Source organism: Pleurodeles waltl, chromosome 11, assembly GCF_031143425.1.
Source record: "Pleurodeles waltl isolate 20211129_DDA chromosome 11, aPleWal1.hap1.20221129, whole genome shotgun sequence".
In the NCBI taxonomy this organism is placed as follows: Eukaryota; Metazoa; Chordata; class Amphibia; order Caudata; family Salamandridae; genus Pleurodeles; species Pleurodeles waltl.
Window position 1 is genome coordinate 152,428,465 of NC_090450.1, and position 27,720 is coordinate 152,456,184.

Below are 27,720 nucleotides of genomic sequence, written 5' to 3' on the forward strand. Positions count from 1 at the left end.
TTAACCCTAAAAAACTTTTGCAAACTGTTCAAGTAATTTTGGATTGCAAGATGCATTTCACTTAATTGCGTGTAACTTTTTTGTTAATTTTGTGGAATTACGCTATAGAAAATTGAGATTTTCACGCTACTAGTTTTATCAAGACTAGGTTTGGAGTGGTCAAAAGCCTTATTTCTGCCTTGATATGCCACAGTTAAAAGGATGAGGGTGAGGACAAGAAAGTGGTAATGTTTCAGAATACTTAGTAAATATCTTCATTATTATTTGCCCTACTCAGTTATTTGGTCCGTAAAAGTTCCCTACCCTCCAGGTGGAATTCCTTTGTTTCGGCCACATTGGAGGTTAATTATTCTCAGGAGTATTTTTGCGACTCTAGACACACTTATACTGCCTTGGCGGACAAGGCTAGCATATGTTTAGCTTCTGATGTGTGACTCAGCTCATGTTTTGTGGTACTCTGACAGGTAAGTAATAAAGATTACTATATTTAATCCCAGCACTACTTGTTCCTTATTAACTGCCAAGATTTTTAATCCAGTTTTATTCTTTAGTATGCAAAAGCATTTTCCATTGTGGTAAGGTTTGTGCATTTTGAACAATGGTAAAACGTAACATTTTAAAAAATATTACTGATTAATACTTTTTTCTTTACAGATAAATTCATTATTATTCCTTTGCATTCATTAATGCCGACTGTAAACCAAACACAGGTATGAAATGTTGAACACCAGTTTTTGCATTATTAAATACTATCCCTAATAATCATGTAAATTAACTTTGCTCATTGGAACATGTGACTTTACAATGCCACATTCCTTCAAGTTACTTTTGTGACATACAAATGTGCCTTGTTTAAAATTTCTAACATGAGGTTTGGAGTTATTCAGTGAGCCAGTATTTCACTGTTACGTCTGCTTGCAGATTTGCTAATTGTTATCTTTTTCACACAAGATGGTGCCCTGGTTTGTGCGTGGTTAGATTTTTCTTTTCTTGCTAAACCTCCCTTTTCACTGTCAACATAAGTAGCTTAAAAATGAAATAAAGTTAAACATTAAAAAAATAGAAATTTAATTTTTATCATCATTCTTGCGTTTGGAGGTGCATTTGGAGTCAGCGAAGCATGTGAAATTTTGATAAGCCACGCACTTTGAGACTTTCAACCATGAACTGCCCAGCAAAATAATCTTCTATCCTGTAGGCTTTGTTTTGCACTTGATCATTCTTGTCTCATTTGCAATAAATCTGAATATAAAGTTTTTATATAAAAAGCATTAGTCCACCGTAGTAAAAATGTATGTAACTAACAGCACCAGCCAGTCCTGTACAGTGTGAACATAATGTTGTCTCCAGCTTGAAAGTTGTTGTGCCAAATATTGCTTGACAAAATGTAATGTCCATTTTAAATGTGGTTGTGGCTTAGCTATTTAGTTTTTCATTTTCATCACATCATTTCATACTGTAAAATTATCAAATGTATTTCTGTGACTGTAGATGGGGAAGCAGTTTTCCATTAGAGAGGCAAATGTACATTAGTCTATTTTTGTGTTTATGACACTGTAGGAAAATCCAAAGATTTTACAAACTTACTCAAAACACCTCATTTGAGTTGGGGGTTTGATATACTATTCCCATTCGCAAGCCAGGAATATGTGATTTGGGCAGGGAGTAGTTTGTGAATGGAAGTGCTGTTTGTAACCTATTTATAGGTTGCATCTTAAACACTCTGTTGGCATAGACCTTCAAAAAAATTAGCCAGGTTGCTATTAGCAACCCCTTTGTGAATGATTGCCAGTGCAGGATTGCGGTAGTTCTTACATTAGTTCTTTGAGTTTATTTGGCTATTTGACCTTCGATTTATTCTGAGATAGAGAAACCAAGTGATCTTGCACGGCTGTATGGAATGTTCCAGAAAGAAATTAACTAACAATATCTTCCGCCTCCTTCCCTTAATCTCCCCGTCCTAGAGAAGCCACAATTCGGATTGTAATTTATATTCTGGTTTCACACATTTCAGTTAAGAAGCAGTGCACAGCAGTTCTTGGCATGTACGGTTTGTTTCTTCAAGTGAAATTTTGTAAAAAAAAAAAAAATGTTTTGCCTTTCACTGAGAAGCCTGGTTTTCTGCTATAGAATGGTTCAATCAACAAAATAGCAGTCATGTGCTGACCAAACAGATGGACGAGTTATCAGTGGCATGCCCATGTTGTAGCCTGTACACTGAAAGGGCAATGTCACTCAGTTTATGGCATACCAAAAAGCCACATCCATATTCCGTCCGTCCGTATTCAATACAAAGAACACTCCAAGCCAGCCATAATAGAACTCGTCACAACTTCATGGCACATAAGGTAGTTCTAGAAATGCAGTTGCTATTGACTTACATCCTAAAGAGTTTTGAGAATTGCACTGCCTGATGGAGCAAGACTCAACTAGATTCTGACTTCCATTATCCAATTCAGAAAAATTACATTTCATATTTAACTTAAGAGATAAACCTTCAAGTCATTTAGAGCCATTTCAATATGGGAACATCCCTGGGGGGTGGATTTCTTTTGTATGAAGCATCTAACTATTTCTTCAACTGGTCTGGATGCCTGTTGAACCGAGTAAAGACTGATCCATTTAATGCATTAACGTTTCACCATAGATCCTGAAGTTCAGCCATAGTCTGTACAGAGAAGGCAGGGAAATGAACTCAGTGGGGGGAAAGGGTAATGTGTTTGTAGGCACTTCAAACTGGCTGCTAGAAATTGAGTTATTCTTTTGTGTTGGGGCGGTGGTGATTCCTACCAACTTTAAAAAACAAACATTGTTGGATCAAAGCAGCTCCAAATCTTAGCTCAGCCTCCTCGTTGCTATGGGACAAGCAGACAGCAATCTCCAGAAAACTGTGTGTGAAGTTCAAGCAGTAACAATTTAAAAGTAAAGAACACTAATACAATAAAATTCCCAAGCTAATTCCGAAAAATAGATAAAAATTTAGCGAGAAAACAATTGCAACCACCATTAGATTGGATAACCGAAAGTAGAGGTATACAATTTTTTAGTTTTAAGGCAAAAAGTGTCAGTTTAATATAGCTGACTGAGATGAAACAGATTGCTGGATACACTCATGGTTTTTACCAATCTACGTTTTTACCATTTTACTAAGACACCTCAGGGGAAGTTAGAATCGTCTGGCACAAAGTAAGATAAGTCATGGTTGAGCTCCTGTTGAATCAATTTTTTTTTTTTGTGTGTGCAGAAAGCTAAGATCAGGGCAAGGCTTGATTTCGTGACTATTGAGGGTGCTTTAAAAGTCGGATAGATTTGTTGTCTCCTCCCAACCAACGGTTTTAGCTTCGGACTTAGTCACGTTTTTAAAGTCATCCAGTGCGACCAGGCTTGAATCCGTAGCTTGGCAGGGCTCCACAGGACTGTTAACTTTTATTACCAAGTGTTGCAGAACCTGTTTTCCCAGAACAGAAACTCTGAGAGAAACACCTGGTTTTCTCTCCTGCCCAGGGTGCAACCTTGTAGGGCAAGCCAGTGCATCTATGTCCTGTCCTCCAGGTGTAGGAAACATTAGTAAGTCCCACTTTTTCCCAGCTGCTCGGAAAGTTCCCTGTAGTTAGTCCTGCAACCCCTGGCTTCTCAAGTCAGGCATCTAGACACCAGGTCTCTCTTCGACCCAGTGCCCTGCTGGATCCAGTTCTCTGTGATCACCTGGACCTTTTTGTAGTCCGAGTTCTTTTAGCTTTTCGTGTCACTAAAGCAGGCAAACGGAGTGTGCCACTTGACCTTGGAGAGCAGCAGACCTCAAACTCATAAAAATGTTACCAGACCTGCAGCTCTAGTAACTGGAGTAGTGTACTTGACTAACTATAAATCACTTGACCCATATACTGGTTTCAAATTGTGTCATCCTAGCAAATATTTTTTTTCACTGCACCTCATTTTTCTTCATATGAAAACACCTTCAAATATGCATGTTTGCTTTACAAAAAACTCTTGGATGATTTAATAGACTAAATCCTTGCTCCATGTATAATAAGGATCTAGCCAACATGTGGAATACACATGACCCTTGACTTGCCTTTTAGTATAGTAACAACATTGTCATGAAGATAGTGGCAGAAATGTTTCTCAGCTCCTGTTTAAAAAAATCCTTTTTAATAAATGTTTTACTAAAGCATGATGTGGTGGTGCACTGCCATTTACAGACAGAATATTTTCCATTGAAAAGGCATCAAACGTTCAGGTGATTTAGTGATGCAACTATATAGCTTACACATGATAATGTTTGGAAATGGGGTTTATGCAGGTATTTATCATTTGCAGGAGTAAAGTGTTCTGATTTGTTTTGAACTATTAAAATCTGTGTTTCTATCACACTTCTGAATAACAAAAAAGCACTGTCCTTACTGCTGATATATTTTTAAATGTTTGTACTGTTTATTTACTAGCTATGTAAATGCTGTGTAATCGAAACAATTACTGACATACTACATCCTTTCATTTCACACTTCCTGTACCCCCAGCACGATTGTCAGCCAGAGAAATAAAAGTAAACCCCAGTCTTCAGGATAAAAAAAAAAGCTGCAGATTGTAATAAGCCATGAGCTGACATTGGACGTCTGGGTTTGAACGTGTAGCAAATGTTGCAAGATAAAATCAAGATTTAAAGGCATCTTTATTGCTCATTCACTTTCTAAATCACCATAACACTTCTTTGTCAGCCTGGGCTAACCTCGCTAGAATGGGCAAGTGGGCTGTTAAAATAGCTCTCCCTGATAAAATATGACTTCCATAGAGAGTGGGCCACTAGATTTTTCGAGGCCTGAGAAGAACTAGTCATTGGGTGCCAGCAAATGTTAGGAATCTTTGAGTCCTCGAGTTAAAACCTTTTTATGTCTGGAGGGCCTTTTTCAGGTAGTCTGTCCAGATCCTTGACTGTTCTGAAGTGGTTGTTGTAAAAGTGCCAGATTTACCATGTATGTTAGCCTGTGGCTGAAGAAATTCTGCTGCCCTCACCTGCTTTTGTAGCATTTACTTTTTGCTTTATATAACCATTTCTTTGAAGCTCTGATTTCAAGTTGGTAGAAGCCTTCTGCCACTAGGCAGGCAGATGTTCACTTCCTTAGCTCCTTGTTTAGATTAGCTGCCCTTCCACCTGACATGGTCCAAACTGGTTCTTTTGCCCGTTGTGACTTGAGCCTGACTGTGTAGGACATTCCTGGTAATGAACAGGAGAAGCCTTCCTTTGCACCTCCAAGATGATAGGTAAAAGCTGTCTTTTTTTCTGCTATTTGTTCCTATGCTTTCTCTGGTAGATAATCTCCTATAACAGGTCAGCAGTTAATATTTCCCTGGTCTTCCTGGGCTAACAGCTAAAGAAGTGTGTTTTTCACCTCTGGAGGTTTAGTGAGAGGTACAATTGTTTTCAAGCCGGTTCCGGCTCAAGTAACCTACATTTAGAAAATTACGAAATAATTTTGAAGGACCTTGCTGTGGTGTATATTTAAAATTGTAATCATTTCTAGTCCTGTTGTATGGAAAATGTAGCTGGGCCTACACAGTGAAATAGGTTCCTGGTTTCAGTTACTGTAAGCATCCACTTTTTAAATATATATGGTGTGTGTTGGAAACAGCCTCTTTTTGTCATAGTTACCCCCACTTTTTGCCTGGTGTATGATGTGATTTTGACTGAAAATGCTCGGGGGCCCTGCAAACCAGGTCCCCAGTGCCAGGTCTCACTTCCAAAACTGTACAATTGTTTCCCCAATTGGATAATCCTTTAGCACCCTCTGTAAGTCCCTTGTAAATAGTACCCCTTGTACCTAGGTTCTGAGGTACTAAAGAGAGACACTAAGGGATGCAGCACAAATTTTGCCACCCTTGGGGTCCCGTCGTCAAGCACATGCCAGGCTGCCATTACAGGCTGCATGCCTTGGTGCAGACAAAAGTGAAAACATGACATGTCACACATCCCTGTGTGCCATGTCCCTCATCACTCCATGTAAATTTGTAAGTCACCCCTACAGCAGGCCTCAGCCTTAAGACAGAGTGCCTGATATTACATATGAGGGCATAACTGCATGAGCAGATGTGCTCCTGTGCTGGTCAGTTCTATTACTGCCAGTGGAAGTGACCAGAGAAGTCATTTTAAACCATGTACCGGATACTGGTGAAAACGAGTTCCCCAGCTACATGATAGCTTCACTCAAAATAGGGATGTTTTGGTATCAAACATCTCGTATTGATAAATCCACATGCATTACAGTGATGGATTTATCAATACATGCACCCAGAGGGCTCCTTAGAGGTGCCCTCTGAGAACCTACCAGCCTCTGGTGTGCTTTCTGACTGGTTTCTGCAAGTCTGCCACCCAAGACACAGTTCTGACCTCCTAGGGTGAAAGCCTTCTGCTCTCAGGAGGCTCAGAACAAAAGCCTGTCCGAAAAGAGGGTATAACACCCCCTCCCACAGGATGCCCTGCTGATTAACCTTCGTAAGGTGGTAAGCCTCAAAGGGCTGCTGCCTTTGAAATGCGATTCTGGCTCCCCATTACAGGAGGGGAAGCCGACCCCCTTGTCCAGAGCCCCCTTTGGCACCTGGACAAGTGGGAAAATTAGCTAGTCAGATAGATGTGCCACCCTCAGGTTAGTACCACCCTTAAGATGGGTTAATTGGAGGTGAACACGATTTTTCAGAGGTAGCCATCTTTGTGATGGCATACCTAGGAATTCTGGGACAGAGTTATGCCCACTTCCACAGGAAGTGGTCATATACGGGGTGTAGTGACCCCAAGGGTCAGTAGCCCATTGGCTTCTACCTTAAACTCCCCTTACGCTCTAAATTCAGTTTTTAGGGGAGCCTCTGGCACCAGAGAAGTAGATTCTGATGACCTAAGAAGACCAGGGACATTGAAGAGTTGCAAAAGCAGAGGCGAGAAGTAGCAGCTGACCTTGTACCAACCTCACCAGCCTGTTTGCATCTTTTGTCGAAAACTGCACCAAAGTCGACTAGTCCTGCAGTTGTTGACTCCAGAAACCTAGCAGGACTGCCTGCCTTCAAGAAAGATCCAAGACCTCCTATGAGCAGTGGACCTGTTCTCCTACAGACTCTGAAGAAAGGACTCTGAGGTCTCTGAAACCGCCAAAACCCGACACCTGAAACCACCACTGCAGCTGTCGCCTCGAGTTCGAGTTGAAGTGGACCACTGGTGCCAGCAAGGTCTCCCACCCCCAGCGTTTGAGTCCGATGTGATTTCACCCCTCCTGGACTCCTCGATGGCGCCTGCAGCCTCTGCATGCAGCCCCCCCTCTACTGTGACCGCTCCGATAAGAATAACCTGACACCTGAAAATACCTCTGCACCCATCGCCCCTGGATCGTGGAGAAGAGGACCAAATGTGCCCACCTGTACCCGAGCATCATGAGACCTGAGCCCTGCTGTTGGTTTAACCCGACTGGCTTCCTAGTCAGAGCCTGCAGCCTTTTTCTGCTGGGGTCAATCTCCATTGCAGCTCATTGGGCACCCAATGCTGTTTTGCACCCTGCATCCGACTACGCTCTTGCCGCTGGCGGTGTACTGCTGGTGGTGCTTGGACTTTGCCCCTTAACTCCTAGAGATTGGTCTTGTAATTTGCTGTACTCCACATGTTTGAACAATTTGTTCTTCCTTCCATAGGATAAGATTGCAGAACTCAGAAATGTCATTGTGTCTACTTTTGAAAGTGAAAAGAATTAATATTTAAATAATTTCTTATGTGAACAATTTTTGTCTAATGCCTAAACATACATAAAGATACTTGCTATTTTAATAAATTGGTGTGAATCTCCTTTTTGAGTTGTGTCTCATTTATTGACCATTGTGTGTATTTGTAGATGTCTTGAACTCCTCTGTGTTAAGCCTAATCATAAGGCTGCTTGACCACACTGCTTCCAACTAGAGCACTTTGGGATTGTATAGCAAGCCTTGTCCACTCATTGGAGAAGCCCTGGACTCTACATGGTGTATCTAGTTATTGATATACCACAAAAGAGCCAGCTTCCTACACATGCCATCAAACCTAAAATGATACTTACCCAGTAAGCATCTGCTTGTGGCATGCAGTGATGTGGAGTCACTTGCGCCCACCTTCCTCCCTGGACACTTGTGACCATTCAAAGTTTTTACATACAAATTCTCACACCTGAACATTTCATTTCTATTATCATTACACTACACTCTATTGATAATCACCTTCAGGAAAGCAATCTAACAATAAAGTCGATGCTCATGCACATTACCAGCAAGAGGAGGAGTCACTATATCTCGTGACTTGATAGACTTTCGAACAAAAACAACTTTCAACCTTCCAGAGCCAACAGTAAATGGCTGAAGTTTGCAGAGCATGTGAATCTACAGCACTACATGCCACAAACAGATGCTTACAGGCTAAGTAACATTTTCCTTATTGATGTTTTGTTGATGCTTGCAACCATCAGTGTTTACTGGCTGTTGAATGGAACATTTTTAAGTGCTGCCTTTTGGCCTCCAGTCAGTATCTAGCATTTATGTTATAGATACACACTTAATCGCATCTAAATGACTGTCTAATAAGCACACCAAACTATAAATTCTAAAGCTTCGTTTTAAGCTTCCATTTTAGAGTTGATTACAAATTCATCCATGAGGTTAAACACGGTTAGTGGACGTCACGTAAAGGTTTTCTATTTTCCGGACACCATCAATGATTTCAACCAGATGTACACTAGTCACTTTCAATCAGCGTCATCTTAAGAGTTCCTTTACTCTATTCATCAAGATTTTTGTATCTTTTGAGTATCTTTTTGACCTGATTGTATTTGGATTTAACATATTGAGTTCTCGTACAAAAAGACTGCTGATCACGTATTGTGATTCTCAGTCACCTGATGGGTTTAAAAAAAAACAACATCATTTTTTTGTATTTTTCTGAATTGCAGAAGAATTGTACATTCAGGTAACATTTTTTACTGTTGATGGAGAAGGTTGTAGGGTACCTCAGTAGGCTTGCAGTGAATGGCAGGCGTTTAGTTTTCAGTAGCTATCATGTTGGCAAACATAATATTATATTTCTAGACCTTTATAATGTCAAACATAAAGCACAGGATGCCATGCAGTGAAAGCTTTGGCTCAAAAAGCTTTGTAGGCCTTTACATCTGATAGAGACTTCTAGTTGCAGATTCCTTATCTTTGAATTTCCCCAGGCGTCAGACTAGATCTGGAGATTTTTCTTCGAGCAGTACCTCTGTGCGCCATCAGGTGGCGTCGGTCGATTCCGCGGGTGTCATTGGCATCTGGTTCGCCGTGATGATGTCACGTCATATATAGGCGCCAATCTGGCGCGCAACGTCAGTTTCTTTTCACGACTTTCCACACCAGTGGCGCAGAGCCGTGAAGAACACTGAGTGGTGCGCCAAAACTAGGGCCCTTAAGGGGAAGTTCCTGTCCCTAGAAATCAGTTTGCAGTGCTGGGAGGATAGGCGGGTCGGTAAGGAATCTGCAACTAGAATATGTCTCTACCAGATATATTGTTGCCAAAGGTAAGTAACTTGTACATCTGATTGAGACTTCTAGTTGCAACTTCCTTATCTTTGAATAGATACCCAGTAATATCATCCCCGGTGGTGGGCAGCGAACCAAGATCACACCAAGTAGTCCTGCAGGACCGAACGGCCAAGTAGCCATCCCTTTGGACCTGACTGTCCAGGTAGTGGTGTTTGGTAAAAGTGTTCAGAGATGCCCACGTAGCTCCCTGACCGATGTCCAGGACTGGAACGCCCCATGCTAGCATTGTGATAGCAGCAGTAGCTATGGTAGAGTGAGTGCACAAACCTTCAGGAGGTCCCTTTTTAGCCAGAGCGTAGCACATTTTGATGCATAGGAGTACCCATCATGAAATGGTCCTCTTCTTCACTGCCTTCTCCTTCTTTGTACCCGTCCACCCGGAAGTCTTCAGTACGATCAAGGTAGAACGCCAACACTCTTTTTGGGTCCAGACAGTGGAGTCTCTCCTCTTCATGAGAGGGATGTGGGGGTGCATAAGAGGTAGGCAAGGTGATGGACTGTCCGACATGGAAAGGTGTCACTACTTTAGGTAGGAAAGAAGAAATTTGTGCAAAGTATTACTTTGTCAGGATGTGTGGCCAGGAAAGGTGGCTTAGATGACAGAGCCTGGAGCTCACTTACTTTGTGGGCAGAGGTAATGGCAACTAAAAAGACAGTCTTGATGGTTAAGAGCCGTAAAGGGCAGTTGATGCCACCTCTGAGTTTTCTGATGAACTATGCATAAGGAAGTCTCTGAAATCGTATATGTAGTCCCCAAAAAAGGGGACTGCCACCCCTTCCCTGCAAAATGCCATGCTGGCAGTAACCATGATGTCCAAAAATAACTTTCAATAAGGAATCAATAAAATCTTGTGATTCTTCCCTGAACAGTACTCTTTTAAATGTGCGTCTGGCTGCCTAGTTAATAAAGCCTTTGACCTTCTGTTTGTCACAAAAAAACACATATAGCAGAGGATTTAGTGGTATTGAAAATTATGCTCCTGGTAAAGATGACTGATGCCAAAACCACTTTTTAAGGTTTTAACATTTCCCCTTCTAGGGAACATAAGTGGAAAGTAGTGCAGTACCTAACTAACAATTGGATTAGAACTTGAAATCTGTCACATTTTCGACGAGAGCTTTCAAACTCGAGGACCTTGAGAAATATTAGGAAGCTGTTGTAGTACTGGAAAGTACTATGATGGACGTTGTTTACAAATATCTCTGGTTGATGTGCATTATGCCATTCTTTTTTCCAGAATGTCTAAAGGGCCATTCTGGACCCAACCATCAGATGATGGAACATTAATGTATTTGTATTCACAACAGATATTAAGCAGCAGACATATTCTAACAGTGAATTGTTTCCCTTTTTGCTTCTTCTCCCTAACTAATGGATTCTCAGTGATTAGCAATACAGGTTTAGATCTCAGCAACGCGATAGATAGGATAAATTGTTATTCTTAGTGTTGTACTGAATATTAGGGAACACAATATTTACATATTTCTTAACCATCATGACTACAGCAGCAGAGCTAAACGGGCTAACACTAGCTGAGCTTTTCACAGCCATCTGTATAACACCTGAAAAATAAAATATTTTTTTGTGGCAGGGGCCTGTTGCTCACCTGTCATTCTGAGCGTGGTCAATTTACACATTTCCAAAATTGTCTGAAACATGTAATCTGTAGTAAAATAATAGTCATTGCTTCCGCATGAACTGTGTTTTGCCATACTGTGTTTTGAGAAGTTGATATTTAATAACTGGTGATTTAGCATTGGTTTTTATTTCTGGTACGCTAGTGCATAGTGCTGGTTTCAAAGAGTCCGATCTATGGCAAATTAGACATATATGCCCATAGGATGTTTATATAGGATATAATGGTTCTAAACCAAAGTTCTTTCAGTAGTATTGAAAAATACAAATGGATCAGACCCTTTGACCCTGTGTTAGACCTTTTAGACTTAATGGATTTTGCTATTTTGATTTTGATGGAGTGCAGCTGTTTAATGTGCAGAGTTTATTATATTATATTTTAATGTGGCATTTTTCCACATGTTTTAATGTCTGCAGGTTTTTAAAAAGACTCCACCAGGAGTCCGAAAAATAGTTATTGCAACCAACATTGCAGAGACCAGGTAACCTTCAGCTTATGACACTGAGAAAATATTTGTTTGAACTTTGGATGCTTATTACTTGTATTTGTTAGAAAAGACATCACCAGACAAAAAATGTTCAGATGTACAGCAGCGTACCTCTTCCCCCATCATTGAAACAAAGAGCAAAACCTGCTAGTCAGCATGCCATTCCCAACCTACATCCCATCAAACAATTGTCCGTCAGCTAGACAGCAGTCTTTCTACAAAGGACTTAATTCATCATCAAAGGATCCCCAAGTAGTCATCGATAGACAAATAAGCATAGTTCTGTCTCCTTGGCAGTGCTTCTCCATGTACCAACACACAATCAGTGCCACCGTCAACAGCGGGTAAAGTTCATAAGGTATGTTGCACACCATTGATAGCTGCGGAACCCCGTTTTAAGTTTTGAAGACTTACCAGATCTAATCCTAGAAAAAAATTGGAATGAGAGCGGGACTAGTGGTATTTCTTCCCACAAACCACTCAGCTAATAATATTCAAGATATTTTCGACAGTTAAGACTGTGTTTCGTAGCCTCAAAACCTTTCCTGCAGTCTCTTCTTGTTATTAAAGCTTCACTTCCTACTATCCCTTCACAATTCCTGGTATACCATTTCAGAGACTGGAGATGTTTAATGCGTGGTTTCTGAAGCTCTTTGCAATGCTAGCATCAAAAAGCCACCTCCTGCACAGAAAGAATCTAATGAGTTCATGCAATTAGTTTAGAACCAATGTGGACCAAGTATGGTCACGTTGCGTGTTGCATGTTTTTGCCAAAAATGCAAGGCCTCTTGTAAAGATTATGATCACACTGTTTTATATGCAGATGCAGGGAGGGACAAGATCACAAGCAACAATCTGGAGGACACTGCTAAGTCTCCTCCTATGTAGTATGGACTACTTCCATAATTTAGTAAAAGTAAGGTTATATACAGAAGTATTTTAGAACTACCAGGGCTCTGGCTGATGTATCATATTTTTGCATGCCATCCAGTCTGTCTTCCAAAATTATGGCTGGCAACATAACCATAGTGTTTAATTTACAGCAGCTGTCTATAGTGGCACTATGAACAAAAAGTGATGGGCTTTAATGTAGCCCATACGAATTTATAAAGGGTTGATCTGTTTCTGTATTAGCACAGGAAGCAAAAAGTGGACAGAAATGCATTTTTATTTAAAATAATTACTAATGAGTGATATTAAAGATAGGGCATCAAAGCTTTCTAGAGAGGTGAGGAGTGATGAAAGCAGAAGGCAAGAGCCACCTATGAATCATTCTGTAATAAATACCATTCTAAATATGATGTTCCAAAGACGGTTTGCACACTGTCATGCAAGCCACACAAAATGTTGTCTACACTGCTGTGTGTGGCACTCTAGGGATTGTGTGGGAGCTTCATTAAAAGTCACCAGGCAGCAATCTCCAAGTTTTTTAATTAAAAGATATATGAAGCATTTTTGTCTGAAAGGGAAGATTTGCTTATGACTTATGGAACCCCTAAAGGATTGTTAGATAGCCACACATTTTGGAGCTAAATACTATTTTAGTGACTTTGAAAGACAAGCTTTTTGAGCTGATGCAAAGTGTTCCCTTGTGAACTGCTTTTATAATTGGATGACTGTGGAAAAGACTCCTAGATGTCTAGTAAGAAGTGCATTGTTTGCAATTCTATAAGGATGAAGTGATACTGAGAACAATACAGTTTTACATACCAAAAAATACAACAGACTGCTTGAATCAACTGAATTTTCTCTCCACTTTTTCCAGAATGCACCAGCTTAAGCAGAGAAGGCCTTGCTGTGGTCTCGCTCGTAAACAATCAGATTACCCCAAATCAGAAGAGTTACTTGAGATGGCATAGGTGGATGTTTAGAAATGCATACTGCTTTTAACTCGCCAGATTTTGTTTTGCTACATTTATATGCAATATTTTTCACCCTGTGTGTTCTAAATAAAGAGAGCCTTGTAATTGAAAAATAGAAATGTTGGTTGTCAGATTGCTTTGTTATATTAACAAATGAATTTTCAGGAATATTTTACTATACTGTTTCTCTTATTTTTGTTGCAGCACTGGCTTTTATTTTTTTTACTTCATACAGCGTTGCAGTTGTGTTTTTCCACAAACCTTTGTTCTACTGTCCATTTTTATTCTTTTGAATATGAAGTGCCTCCTCTAACATTTGCATTAAGGAAGTGATGCCTACACTGAGAAAATGTAAACAAAAATTTTTTTTAGCTCCTCTGTTATGCCTGTCTTATCTAATTGGTGGACTTTTAGAACCATCATAAACGACCTTTCCCATTACTGAATCTGATAGAGACTTCTAGTTGCAGATTCCTTACCTTGGAATTCCCCCCCCCCAGGCGTCAGACTGGATCCGGAGATTTTTCTTCGAGCAATACCTTTGCGCATTGGCAGGTGCCGTTGGTCAACTGGGCGGGCATTGTTGGCATCGTGGTCGGCGTGATGATGTTGGGAATAGTATATAGACGCCGCCCTCCCACAGTGACGTCAGTTCCTTTCTTTCCGCGCCACGCGCTGATTGAGAAGAGCTACGGCGACTATATTTTGGCCGCATTCGATCGTTTTGTCGAGTTTTTCTGTGAAACTTTGGTTCGTCGAGCAGGTTCAAACCATGCGAGGACTGTCATCGTACGATGTTGATGACTGATCCGCATCGGGTTTATCTGTGGTGTCTCGAGCGCAACCAAGACCAGAAGTCGTTCTCCAAGTGCCGGGCCATGAACCTGAAGGCTTTGAGGGAGCAGTCCCTAAAGCTTATGGCGGCCCACCACTCGACTCCGCGTAGGTCCCGGCTCGCTCGAGAAGAAGGTTTCGAGATCCGTCGCAGAGTCATCACCACTTGTCTTCTTCCAGATCCTCAGGTCAAGGTAAGAAGAAGAAGTCGAAGAAGTCCCATCGCCCTCCGACTTCACCCAGTCGCTCGGCTGACGTGGGAGGAGCGTCCACGCACAAGGCCTCCATCCCTGGAGCCTGCAGCTGGGTCTGCTCCGCCCTTCCCCGAGTTTCTCGGAGCCGGAGCGACCCCCGCCCAACTTAAAGAGTTTTATGAGGCTATGCGCCTCATATTTGGGCGGTCCAACCTGATACGGCGCCTTAGGGCCCAAGGGCTGAGGTGCCTTCGGGTTCCGCGCCGGTAGCTTCAGCTCCAGACAAGGGGGTCACCTACAGATCCATGCGCAGATCCACATCGGCGCCAGTCGCACCCTTGAGATCTTCCCCGGCGCTGGGTCAATTACCGATGCTCCCGACATCAGTAGTGCCCACTATCGATGTCGACCCAATTCTTAACTCCGACGACTTGAGTCGGAGCGGCGTCGGCCGATGCAGACTTCGATGGGGCCTAGTCACCTCAGGTCGGATTCGGACCCCTTTTCTTATGGGTACGAATATGGGGAGGGATTCAAGGGGTCTCTGGACCCTTATGAATACCAGGATGACCCTTCTATGCACTGGGTTCAGGAATTGGACGAAGCCAGTGGTCTGGATGCTATCTCCTCCTACTGTTGCTAGGGCGGAGGGAGCAACTTATGGTATGGTGGTCAGTAGGGCTGCTGAGGCCCTTGGTCTCAAGCTTCCCACTGTTGAGGTCAGGTCTAATCTCCTGACTGAGGTGCTTCAGCCTGGGGCTTCTACTTAAGAACCCCTTTTGCCATTTAATGAAGCCCTCACCTATGCCCTTTTGGGCTTATGGTCCAAACCCAACACAGGGGCTCCTGTAAATAGGACTATCACACGCCGCCAATGGCCCACTCCAAACGACCCTAAGTTCCTGTCCCAACACCCCACACCTGAGAGTCTTGTTATCCAGGCTTCCTCTTCTTCAGGCGCATTCCCTTCCGCACCACCGGATAGGGAATCCAAAAGACTGGAACAGGTTGGCAAGAAGTTGGTTTCTTCCTCCAGTCTTGCACTGCGGTCTGTGAACATGCATGCATTTTGGGCTGCTATGCCCGTTTTGTGTGATACGGTTACACAAGTCCTGCTGCAGATACCGGTGGTGGCTTGTGCTATCGTCTCGCAAGCGGTGAAAGTTGGGAGAGATGCGCAAAGTATACAATCTGTTGTGGGCTGGACACGACCGACTCTCTGGGCAGATCGGTTGCTATGACAGTGGCCTTACGACGCCACACCTGGTTACGTACTTCTGTTTTTTTCTGGGGATGTCCAACAGTCAATTATGGACATGCCCTTTGATGGCTCCCGTCTCTTCGGGGACAAAGCGGACTCTGCCTCGGAGAGATTCTAGGATTCCCGGGCTACGCTCGGTCCCTCGGTCTTTCCTCTGCCCCTCGCCCACCACAGTCTACTTTTCACCCCTTTCATGGCCACGGATGGGGCTCCCTGTTGCGTCCTCCACCCAGTCACTGTGCTGCGCACGCATTTCAGCCTCTGCGTGGCCAGGGATGCGGAATCCAACATAGCCGTGGGACAGGGAACCAGAGCTCTGACCATTTCACCTCTGCCCCCGCTGCAGCCTGCAAACCCTCCTAGTCCGTCCCCCACACTCCCGTCCAGTTGGTGGCAGGATATGCCATCACCTGCCCCACTTGGAAAACATGACCTAGGACAGGTGGGTTTTGCAGATCGTTCGAAAGGGCTACTCCCTCCCTCCCTTTCGAATCTGCTCCACCACCCATGCCACCATCTTTCAATCACCTTCCTGAGGATCATTTGGCACTTCTCCGCCAGGAAGTCACAGCTTTCTTGGCCAAGGGATCTATAGAAAAGGTCCCTGTGCCAGAAGTAGGTTGTGGTTGTTATTCCCGCTACTTTCTGATACCAAAAAAGGACAAGGCCTTACGTCCTATCCTAGACCTTCGGGACCTAAACTACTTCCTGAAGAAGGAGAAATTCAAAACGCTCACCCTGGCTTGGGTTTGGTCTGCCTTGGACCCAGGAGACTGGATGGTAGCGTTGGACTTGCAGGACGCTTATTTCCACATCTCCATTCTGCCTGCCCACAGATGTTACCTATGATTCGTGGTAGGTCACTAACACTTTCAGTTTACCGTGCTCCCCTTCGGCCTTACCAGCGCCCCTCGGGTGTTCACGCAAGTGTTGGCGGTGGCTGCAGCTCATCTGTGCAGGTTAGGGGTCTCAGTCTTCCCCTACTTCGACGATTGGCTGTTGAAGGCAGACTCGACCCAGAAAGTAGTCTCCCACCTTCAAACTACGGTAAACCTCATGCACACGCTGGGGTTCACTATAAACGTGCTGAAGTCACACCTGACTCCCTCTCAGTCACTCCCTTTCATCGGTGCAGTCCTGGGCACAGTGCAGTTTCGGGCGTATCCTCCCGAAAAGCGAGTCCAAGACATTCAGGCTATGATTTCGATCTTTCGACCTCGGTCTTGGGTTTCGGTGAGACTGACTCTGAGGCGGCTGGGCCTCATGGCCTCCTGCATCCTGCTAGAGACGCATGCCAGATGGCATATGTGGGCTCTGCAGTAGGACCTGAAGTTCCAGTGGGCGCAGCATCAGGGGAATCTCTCCGACCTGGTCCAGATCTCGGAGGGGACTACGAAAGACCTGTAGTGGTGGCTTTCGAATCCACATTGGGTCCACGGCAGATCCCTCTCCCTTCCCCAACCAGATCTATCTATAGGGAGAGGCGGAGAGCAGATGACTCTGGTCTCCGGCGGAGTCTGGGTTTCTTATCATCTGCTGGAGCTCTGGGCGATCAGGCTTGCGTTGAAAGCATTCCTTCCCTCTCTCAAAGGGAAAGTGTGGTGCAGGTGTTCACGGACAATACTACTGCCATGTGGTATTCCAACAAACAGGGCAGAGTAGGGTCCTGGACCCTTTGTCAGGAGCCACTATGCCTATGGACATGGCTGGAACATCAGGGCATTACCCTGATGGTTCAACATCTGGCAGGCTCCCTCAATGCCAGAGCGGACAAACTCAGCCGTCGATGCACAGCCGATCACAAATGGCATCTCTATCCAGAGGTGGCGCAAGGTCTCTTTCAGCAGTGGGGAGAGCCTTTGTTAGATCTGCGCGTTCTCTGTAGAAGTGAACAATGTCAGCTGTCTTGCGCATTGGAGTTTCCAAGGCGGCACTCGCTCGTAGACGCTTTTCGTCTCGATTGGAGCTCCGGCCTCCTTTATGCCTTCTTGCCTATCCCTCTTCTGCCCAGAGTTCTCAAGAAAATCAAGAACGACCGGGCCCAAGTCATCTTGGTGGCTCTGGACTGGACACAGAGAGTATGGTATCCAGAGCTTTTGAGCAAGTCCATCGATCCATCACTCAGACTGCCTCTTCAGGCGGATCTTCTGTCGCAGCAACTGAACCTGTCCAACTTCTGCCTTCATGCGTGGAGATTGAGCAGCGCCAGTTGACGGCTTTTGCCCTTCCACCCGAAGTCTGCAGTGTTATCTTGGCAGCCAGGCGTCCATCAACCAAAACTGTATACGCCTTTCATTGGAATACATTTGTGGCATGGTATACCAACAAATCTGTTGACCCCCTTTCCGCCCCTCTATCCGAGGTTCTTCTGTTCATTCTTTCTTTGGCCCAACAGGGTTCTGCTTTGGGCACCCTTGAAGGGTATTTATCTGCCATTTCAGCCTTTCTTAGGCTACCTGATCAGCCTTCACTCTTTAAATCTCCTATTGTGAGTAGATTCCTAAAAGGGCTCACCCATTTATTTCCTCCCACTCCATTTATCATGCCTCAGTGGGACCTTAATCTTGTACTTTCTTATTTGATGTGTACCCCCTTTGAGCCAATGCATAATTGTCCCTTGCGGCTCCTCACCTTCAAACCTGTCTTTTTGGTCGCTATCACCTCTGCTCGCAGGGTGGGTGAGTGAGCTTCAGGCCCTTTCCTCAAACCCTCCATACTTATCTTTCACGTGACAAAGTAGTGTTGCGCACTAGGGCTTCCTTCCTTCCTAAGGTGGTTTCACCCTTTCATGTAGGCCAGTCCATCACTCTGCCTACTTTCTACGCATCCCCACATCCTTCCCATAAGGAGAGACTCCACCGTCTGGACCCAAAATGAACGTTGGCGTTCTTCCTCAATCGTACTAAAGATTTCCAGGTGGACGATTAACTCTTAGTTGGATATGTGTGTGTGTGAAAAAAGGGAAGGCAGTACAAAAGCGTACCATCTCTCGATGGGTGCTTCTTTGCATCAAAATGTGCTACGCCTTGGCCAAAAGGCAACTTCCTGAAGGCTTGCATGCTTATTCCACAAGAGCAACTGCTGCTTCCACTGTGTTAGCACGCGGAGTTCCTGTCTTGGATATCTGCCAGGCAGCTACGTGGGCGTCCTTGCACAAGTTTGCTAGGCACTACTGCCTGGACAGTCGGGTCCATTGTGACGGCTATTTTGGTCTTCTAGTATGATCTTGGTTCACAGCCCACCACGGAGGATGGCATTCCTTGGGTATCTATTCTAAGGTAAGGAATCTGCAACTAGAAGTCTCTATCTGATGTACAAGTTACTTACCTTCGGTAACGAAATATCTGGTAGAGACATATTCTAGTTGCAGATTCCTTACTTCCCATCCATCCTCCCCGCTTGCGAACTGATTTCTAGGGACAGATATTCCCACTTTCAGGTCCTTAGCTCTGGCACACCAATCTCAGTGTTCTTAGTGACTCTGCGCTTTGGGGTGGAAAGTCGTTAAAAGAAACGGACGTCACTGCACAAGGGCGGCGTCTATATACTACTCCCGACGTCATCACGGCGCCACCGCCCGCTGAGTCGACCAACGCCACATGCCGACGTGCAGAGAAAAATCTCCGGATCCAGTCTGACGCCATGGGGAAATTCCAAGGTAAGGAATTTGCAACTAGAATATGTCTCTACCAGTTATTTCGTTACCGAAGGTAAGTAACTTGTACTTTAATGATCAAAAGTAATACCTAGACACAATGCAGATTTTAAATATGGTTTGTAATTGGAGAATTTAAGTTTTGATTTGCAGCCTGCTTGCAAAGCACTATCAATTTACCAGCGCTGATAATACATTGTGGCTGTCCATTGATTTTAGATTGCCATATTATACAGTAATAAGGACACATCCTCAGCAGCAAGCCTTCTACAGTCTCTCACATTGTCTGATATGAGTTTTTTTTTTTTTTTTTTTTTTTAGCATTACCATAGATGATATTGTTCATGTGATAGACGCTGGAAAAATAAAGGAAACCAACTATGATACACAGAACAGTATCAGCACAATGGCTCCTGAGTGGGTTAGTCATGCAAATGCCAAACAGAGGAAAGGTCGAGCAGGGAGGTAGGAAAACAGTGCTAAATTCAAAACTAAACTTTCTTAAGACATTACAATTTCTACATATTTGCCTTTTCTAAACTAAGTTTACTTAGAACTGAATGAGATAATTGTGTACTTTTTAATTCTCTAGAGTTCAGCCAGGTTACTGTTACCATCTTTACAACAGCCTAAGAGACAGCCTTTTGGATGACTATCAGTTACCTGAAATTTTGCGAACTCCTTTAGAAGAACTGTGCTTACAAGTCAAGGTACGCTGTCGACAATGTCAACAATGCTGGTGTGGATAAAGATATGCCATTGTCTTTTTTTTTATATATATAATTTCACATCCTCAAACTGTTGGTATCTCTGTCACTTAGAGACAAGGTCGTAATACATACTGGTACTGTATACCCTTGAGTTACTTGTGTGTCATTCCCATACCATGCAGATATGCGCACCCTTGCCATGTCCTTTTTTCTTCCAAACTGTAAATATTGGAGCATCCTCCTGCTCAGGAAATTTACTCTTAGGCTCATTGTTGAGGCAACTTGAGTCTCTTCGAACTACATTTTTCCTATTTTTTCCCCTGGGCCCCTTCCTGCACATCACTGTACCAGTTTCAAGCCTTCCAAAATGTTGCCTTTGGCAGTTTTCAGCTGCTGATACATAAAAAGTCTGCCTCTTGTGTAGCCCTCCAGAACCCTGGCATGTTTGCAGGATAATGGTGTACCTAACAGGAACCTTAGTTTCAATGCAAGGGTGAAGAGTCCTTGTTCTCCGCCTCAGGTCACCACTATACCGAGTAAACTAAACTGCTGTGGAGGTACTGATTCATCTGTGGTCCCAAGCAAGAAGAGTGAGTAACACCAGCAAAGGTGACAGTACCCAGTTGAAAGATCATTTATCCCCTTTACCTGTAGACTTGTTCCAGCCAGACCCTTTTGTCCCGGTGAAAGGAAAGCCTGTAAAGCAACAAAGAGCAGTAGTTCACTTTTACAAGAACCCATCAGTCTTCCTCAGTGCAGACCCAGCAAATGAGAGCCCACCTGCTATGGTGACCACGTCGATTTGAGCCCAGTTCCTCCTTAAGCAGCTTCCGTTGCGTCTTTTACATTGGATCCATTGTCTAACTCTCACACTTTCCTTGTGGCTTTCAGTTGTTGTGTGGGAAGCTGGATTGCTAGACCTGGGGAGAGGAGAGTCTTAGTCTTGGTAAGAGCTGAGTTCCCATATCGACAAAGTAATGGAACTTTTGAAAGTAAAAGTAGGTTTCTGCCAGGAGTCCATAAGGCTTTCATTAATAGGAAGTGTAAGGAAATGCCCCCTTGGCATGGTTACCCCCTGACCCTTTGCCTTTGCTGAAGTTTTGATTGAAAGTGTGCTGGGACCCTGCTAACCAGGCCACAGCCTTAGTGTTCTTTCCCTAAACTGTAGCTTTGCTTCCACAATTGGCACAGCCTTGGCACTCAGATAAGTACCTTGTAACTGCTACCCCTGTTACCAAGGGCCCTGATGCCAAGGAATGTCTCTAAGGGCTGCAGCATGACTTATGCCACCCTGGGGACCCCCCACTCAGCACATGCACACTGCCTCACAGCTTTTGGCACAGTTTGCAAAGGACCACCCCTCTGAGGATAACCCCACAGAGGAAAATAATTAGTGAACAGGAGGGTGATTTCCTCCCTCCTGTCCTAATTAGGGAGCCCAGAGTCCCTCAAACCCTAACTCTATAAGTGATAGTCAGAGATACTAGTTCTTCCACAAGTGAGACCAGTAACTCTGGAAGCATTGAGGGCAGCCTCAGTGAAGATGACCTCCTGTTAGCCAGGATGGCCAAAAGATTGGCTTTGAAGAGACCGTTCCTAGCCATAGAGAGGGAAAGCCAAGAGATGGGTTTAGCTCCCATCAATGGTGGCAGCAACATAAATAGGGTCAGAGAGAATACTGACATGCTAAAAATCCCCAAAGGGATTGTAACAAAATATGAAGATGTTGATGATATCACCAAGTGGTTCACAGCTTTTGAGAGGGCTTGTGCAACCAGAAAAGTAAGCAAATCTCACTGGGGTGCTCTCCTTCAGGAAATGTTCACTGGAAAGTGTAGGGATAGACTCCTAACACTCTCTGGTAAGGATACAGAATCCTATGACCTCATGAAGGCTACCCTGATTGAGGGCTTTGGGTTCTCAACTGAGGAGTGCAGGATTAGGTTCAGGGGGGCTCAAAAGTCCTCGAGGCCGACCTGGGTTGATTTTGTTGACTACTCAGTAAAAACACTGGATGGTTGGATTAACGGCAGTGGTGTAAATTATTATGATGGGCTGCATAATTTGGTTATGAAAGAACATCTTTTAAGTAATAGTTTCAATAATAAACTGCATCAGCATCTGGTAGACCTAGGTCCAATTTCTCCTCAAGAATTGGGAAAGAAGGCAGACCATTGGGTCAAGACTAGGGTGACTAAGACTTCCACAGGAGGTGAGCAAAAGAAAGGGGTCACAAAGCCTCCCAGGGGAAGAGTGTTGAGACATCCAAGGGAAAAAGTAAAGAGTCTTCTACAGGGCCCAAAAAATCTGCTCAGGAGGGTGGGTCCAAAGCCTCTTCACAATCCTCATTTGGGTATAAGGGTAAAAACGTTGATCCCAAAAAGGCCTAGTGTCGCATCTGTACTCAGCATGGACACCAAACTGGAGACAAGGCCTGTCCAAAGAAAAGTCCTCCAACTACTACTCCAGTTAGCACTGGAATAGCCAGTCTCCAGGTGGGATCAACAGTGTGCCCAGAGCAAATCAGGGTTCACACTGAAGCTACATTAGTCTCAAAGGGTGGGGTGGACCGAGCCACATTTGCTGCCTGGCCGCCTAACATGCAAAAACACTGGCAGCAGCTCTTAATCAATGGGACTAGAGTAGAAGCCCTGAGGGATACAGGTGCCAGAGTCACTATGATGACAGACAAACTGTTTTCCCCAGGACAATACCTGGCTGGACAGACCTATTCAGTCACTAATGCTGACAATCAGACTAAAGTCCATCCCATGGCAATGGTAACTTTATAATGGGGAGGGGGTCACTGGCCTGAAACAGGTAGTAGTCTCTTCTGTTATACCAGTAGAATGTCTGTTTTGAAATGATCTGGAGTCCTCAGCATGGGCTGAGGTAGAACTCAAACCCCATGCAGGCATGCTTGGTATCCCTGTACTAGTGTGTGTCAAGACAAGGGCATAGTGCAGGGCTCAGGGTTAAAAAAGTGTTGGAGTCTGGAATAATGGCCCAACGGAAAGGGAAACAAGACTGGGGAACCAGCTTCAACACAGCACAGGAAACAGAACCTCTCTTCCCAGGAAGAAGTTATATCTTCTGAGGGAACTGAGTCCATGGGGCTGGGACCTTACCAGGTTTAGCTCTTGGGCCCAGGGGGATCCTCAAGGGAACAGCTGTGTAAGGGTAAAAAAACGTGTCCATCTGTTGAAGGCCTAAGGCAGCAAGCAGCTGAGCAAGTAAAATGAAATGTCAGTGGAACTCATAGGGTCTATTGGGGAGATGGACTCCTTTACACTGAGGCGAGAGATCCCAAACCTGGTGCCGCTAGGAGCGTGGTAGTGCCTCAGGAGTTTAGGGAGTTCATTCTGACCTTAGCCCATGAGATTCACCTTGCTGGGCATTTGGGACAAACCAAGACATGGGAGAGGTTAGTCAACCATTTCTAATGGCCCAATATGTCCCAGAAGGTAAAGGAGTGTTGTGCCTCCTGTGTCACCTGTCAAGCCAGTGGTAACACAGGTGGCCACCTCTAAGGAAATGCCTCCTTGGCATGGTTACCCCCTGACTTTTTGCCTTTGCTGATGCTATGTTTTGAATTGAAAGTGTGCTGAGGCCTGCTAACCAGGCCCCAGCACCAGTGTTCTTTCCCTAACCTGTACTTTTGTTTTCACAATTGGCACACCCTGGCATCCAGGTAAGTCCCTTGTAACTGGTACCCCTGGTTCCAAGGGCCCTGATGCCAGGGAAGGTCTCTAAGGGCTGCAGCATATCTTATGCCACCCTGGGGACCCCTCACTCAGCACAGACACACTGCTTGCCAGCTTGTGTGTGCTGGTGAGAACAAAATGAGTAAGTCGACATGGCACTCCCCTCAGGGTGCCATGCCAACCTCACACTGCCTATGCAGTATAGATAAGTCACCCCTCTAGCAGGCCTTACAGCCCTAAGGCAGGGTGCACTATACCATGGGTGAGGGCACCAGTGCATGAGCACTGTGCCCCTACAGTGTCTAAGCCAAACCTTAGACATTGTAAGTGCAGGGTAGCCATAAGAGTATATGGTCTGGGAGTCTGTCAAACACGAACTCCACAGCACCATAATGGCTACACTGAAAACTGGGAAGTTTGGTATCAAACTTCTCAGCACAATAAATGCACACTGATGCCAGTGTACATTTTATTGTGAAATACACCCCAGAGGGCACCTTAGAGGTGCCCCCTGAAACCTTAACCAACTACCTGTGTAGGCTGGTTGGTTTTAGCAGCCTGCCACACTCGAGACATGTTGCTGGCCACATGGGGAGAGTGCCTTTGTCACTCTGAGGCCAGTAACAAAGCCTGCACTGGGTGGAGATGCTATCACCTCCCCCAGGCAGGAGCTGTAACACCTGGCGGTGAGCCTCAAAGGCTCACCCCCTTTGTTCCAGCACCACAGGGCATTCCAGCTAGTGGAGTTGCCCGCCCCCTCCGGCCACGGCCCCACTTTTGGCGGCAAGGCCGGAGGAGATAATTAGAAAAACAAGGAGGGAGTCACTGACCAGTCAGGACAGCCCCTAAGGCAACCTGAGCTAAAGTGACTCTGACTTTTAGGAATCCTCCATCTTGCAGATGGAGGATCCCCCCAATAGGGATAGGAATGTGACCCCCTCCCCTTGGGAGGAGGCACAAAGAGGGTGTAGCCACCCTCAGGGCTAGTAGCCATTGGCTACTGCCCTCCCTGACCTAAACACCCCCCTAAATCCTGTATTTAGGGGCTCCCCTGAACCTAGGAAATCAGTTTCCTGCAACTTAAGAAGAAGAGGACTGCTGAGCTGAAAAACCCTGCAGAGAAGACGGAGACACCAACTGCTTTGGCCCCAGCCCTACCGGCCTGTCTCCCTCCTTTGGAAGAAAACTGCTCCAGCGACGCTTTCCCCAGGACCAGCGACCTCTGAATCCTCAGAGGACTGCCCTGCTTCCAAAAGACCAAGAAACTCCTGAGAACAGCGGCCCTGTTCAACAAAGACTGCAACTTTGTTTCAAGAGGAGCAGATTTAAAGACCCCTGCAATTCCCGCCAGAAGCGTGACACTTGCAACACTGCACCCGGCGACCCCGACTCGACTGGTGGAGAAACAACGCTACAGGGAGGACCCCCCGGCGACTCCGAGACTGTGAGTAACCAAAGTTGTCCCCCCTGAACCCCCACAGCGACGCCTGCAGAGGGAATCCCGAGGCTCCCCCTGACCGCAACTGCCTGACTCTAAAATCCCGACGCCTGGAAAAGACCCTGCACCCGCAGCCCCCAGGACCTGAAGGATCGGAGCTCCAGTGCAGGAGTGACCCCCAGGAAGCCCTCTCCCTTGCCCAGGTGGTGGCTACCCCGAGGAGCCCCCCCCCTTGCCTGCCTGCATCGCTAAAGAGACCCCTTGGTCTCTCATTGAAACGTATTACAAACCTGACGCTTGTTTGCACACTGCACCCGGCCGCCCCCATGCTGCTGAGGGTGTACTTTCTGTGTGGACTTGTGTCCCCCCCCGGTGCCCTACAAAACCCCCCTGGTCTGCCCTCCGAAGACGCGGGTACTTACCTGCTGGCAGACTGGAACCGGGGCACCCCCTTCTCCATTGAAGCCTATGCGTTTTGGGCACCACTTTGAACTCTGCACCTGACCGGCCCTGAGCTGCTGGTGTGGTGACTTTGGGGTTGCTCTGAACCCCCAACGGTGGGCTACCTTGGACCCCAATTTGAACCCCGTAGGTGGTTTACTTACCTGCAAGAACTAACAATAACTTACCTCCCCCAGGAACTGTTGAAAATTGCACTGTGTCCACTTTTAAAATAGCTATATGTGTTTTATGTAAAAAGTATATATGCTATTGTGATTATTCAAAGTTCCTTAAGTACTTACCTGCAATACCTTTCAAATGAGATATTACATGTAGAATTTGAACCTGTGGTTCTTAAAATAAACTAAGAAAATATATTTTTCTATACAAAAACCTATTGGCCTGGAATTGTCTGAGTGTGTGTTCCTCATTTATTGCTTGTGTGTATGTACAACAAATGCTTAACACTACTCCTTTGATAAGCCTACTGCTCGACCACACTACCACAAAATAGAGCATTAGTATTATCTTTTTTTGCCACTATCTTACCTCTAAGGGGAACCCTTGGACTCTGTGCATACTATTCCTTACTTTGAAATAGTGCATACAGAGCCAACTTCCTACACCACCCAAAGGCCCCCCTCATTCCACCTCCCTTTGAAAGAGTAGGAATGGATATAGTGGGTCCACTTGAACCTCCCACAGCATCAGGGAATCAGTATATCCTAGTAGTAGTGGATCATGCTACTACTACTAGTAGTAATTCCCCTTAGGTCCACTACTGCCCCTGCAGTAGCCAAAACACTCATTGGTATTTTTACCAGAGTGGGATTTCCTAAGGAGGTGGTTTCTGACAGAGGTACAAACTTCATGTCAGCTTACCTAAAAAAACATGTGGAATGACAGTGGGGTGACTTACAAATTCACCACACCATACCATCCACAAACCAGTGGTCTTGTTGAGAGATTTAACAAGACATTGAAGAGCATAATCATGGGGCTCCCTGAAAAACTCAAAAGGAGATGGGATGTTCTCTTGCCATGCCTGCTTTTTGCCTACAGAGAGTTGCCTCAGAAGGGAATAGGGTTTTCCCTCTTTGAACTTATGTTTGGCCATCCTGTTAGGGGACCACTAGCTCTTGTAAAAGAAGGCTGGGAGAGACCTCTTCATGAGCCTAAACAAGATGTGGTGGACTATGTACTAGGCCTACGTTCAGGGGTGGCACAGTACATGTAAAAGGCAAGCAAAAACCTTGAGGCCAGCCAACAGCTCCAGAAGATGTGGTATGACTAAAGGGCTGCTATGGTTGAGTTTCAGCCAGGGCAGAAAGTCTGGGTTCTATAGACTGTGGCTCCAAGGGCACTTTAGAACAAATGGAGTGGCCCTTACCCAGTGCTAGAAAAGAAGAGTCAGGGCTCCTGCCTGGTGGACCTAGGCATTAATAGGACCCCCAAGAGGGTGATCCATGTTAATCGCCTGAAACTCTTCCATGATAGGGCAGATGTAAACATGTTGATGGTTACAGATGAGGACCAGGAAGCAAAGAGTGAACCTATCCCTGATCTCTTCTCCACTGACCCTAAAGATGACTCAGTAGATGGCGTGATCTATTCAGACACCCTCTCTGGCCAACAGCAGGCTGACTGCAGGCAAGTCCTCCAACAGTTTGCTGAGCTCTTTTCTCTAACCCCTGGTCAGACACACCTGTGTACCCATGATGTGGACACAGGAGACAGCATGCTTGTCAAAAACAAAATATTTAGACTGTCTGACCAGGTTAAAGAAATCATCAAAGTGGAAGTCCACAAGATGCTGGAGTTGGGATTGATTGAGCACTCTGACAGTCCCTGGGCTAGCCAAGCCTCACACCAAAGATGGCAAGAGAGAAATTAGGTTCTTTGTGGACTACAGAGGACTTAA

The 27,720-nt window shown here is 45.0% G+C and overlaps 1 protein-coding gene across 1 annotated transcript in view; it reads left to right on the forward strand.

The window, feature by feature from the left end:
* The window catches only part of DHX36 (DEAH-box helicase 36), a 275,760-nt gene that overhangs the window by 112,237 nt on the left and 135,803 nt on the right, over positions 1-27,720 (forward strand). The window contains exons 13-16 of the mRNA XM_069213319.1: positions 655-710; positions 11,630-11,694; positions 19,828-19,971; positions 20,099-20,216. Of these exons, the coding sequence (XP_069069420.1) occupies positions 655-710; positions 11,630-11,694; positions 19,828-19,971; positions 20,099-20,216 (383 nt within the window). The remainder of the gene's footprint in view (positions 1-654; positions 711-11,629; positions 11,695-19,827; positions 19,972-20,098; positions 20,217-27,720) is intronic.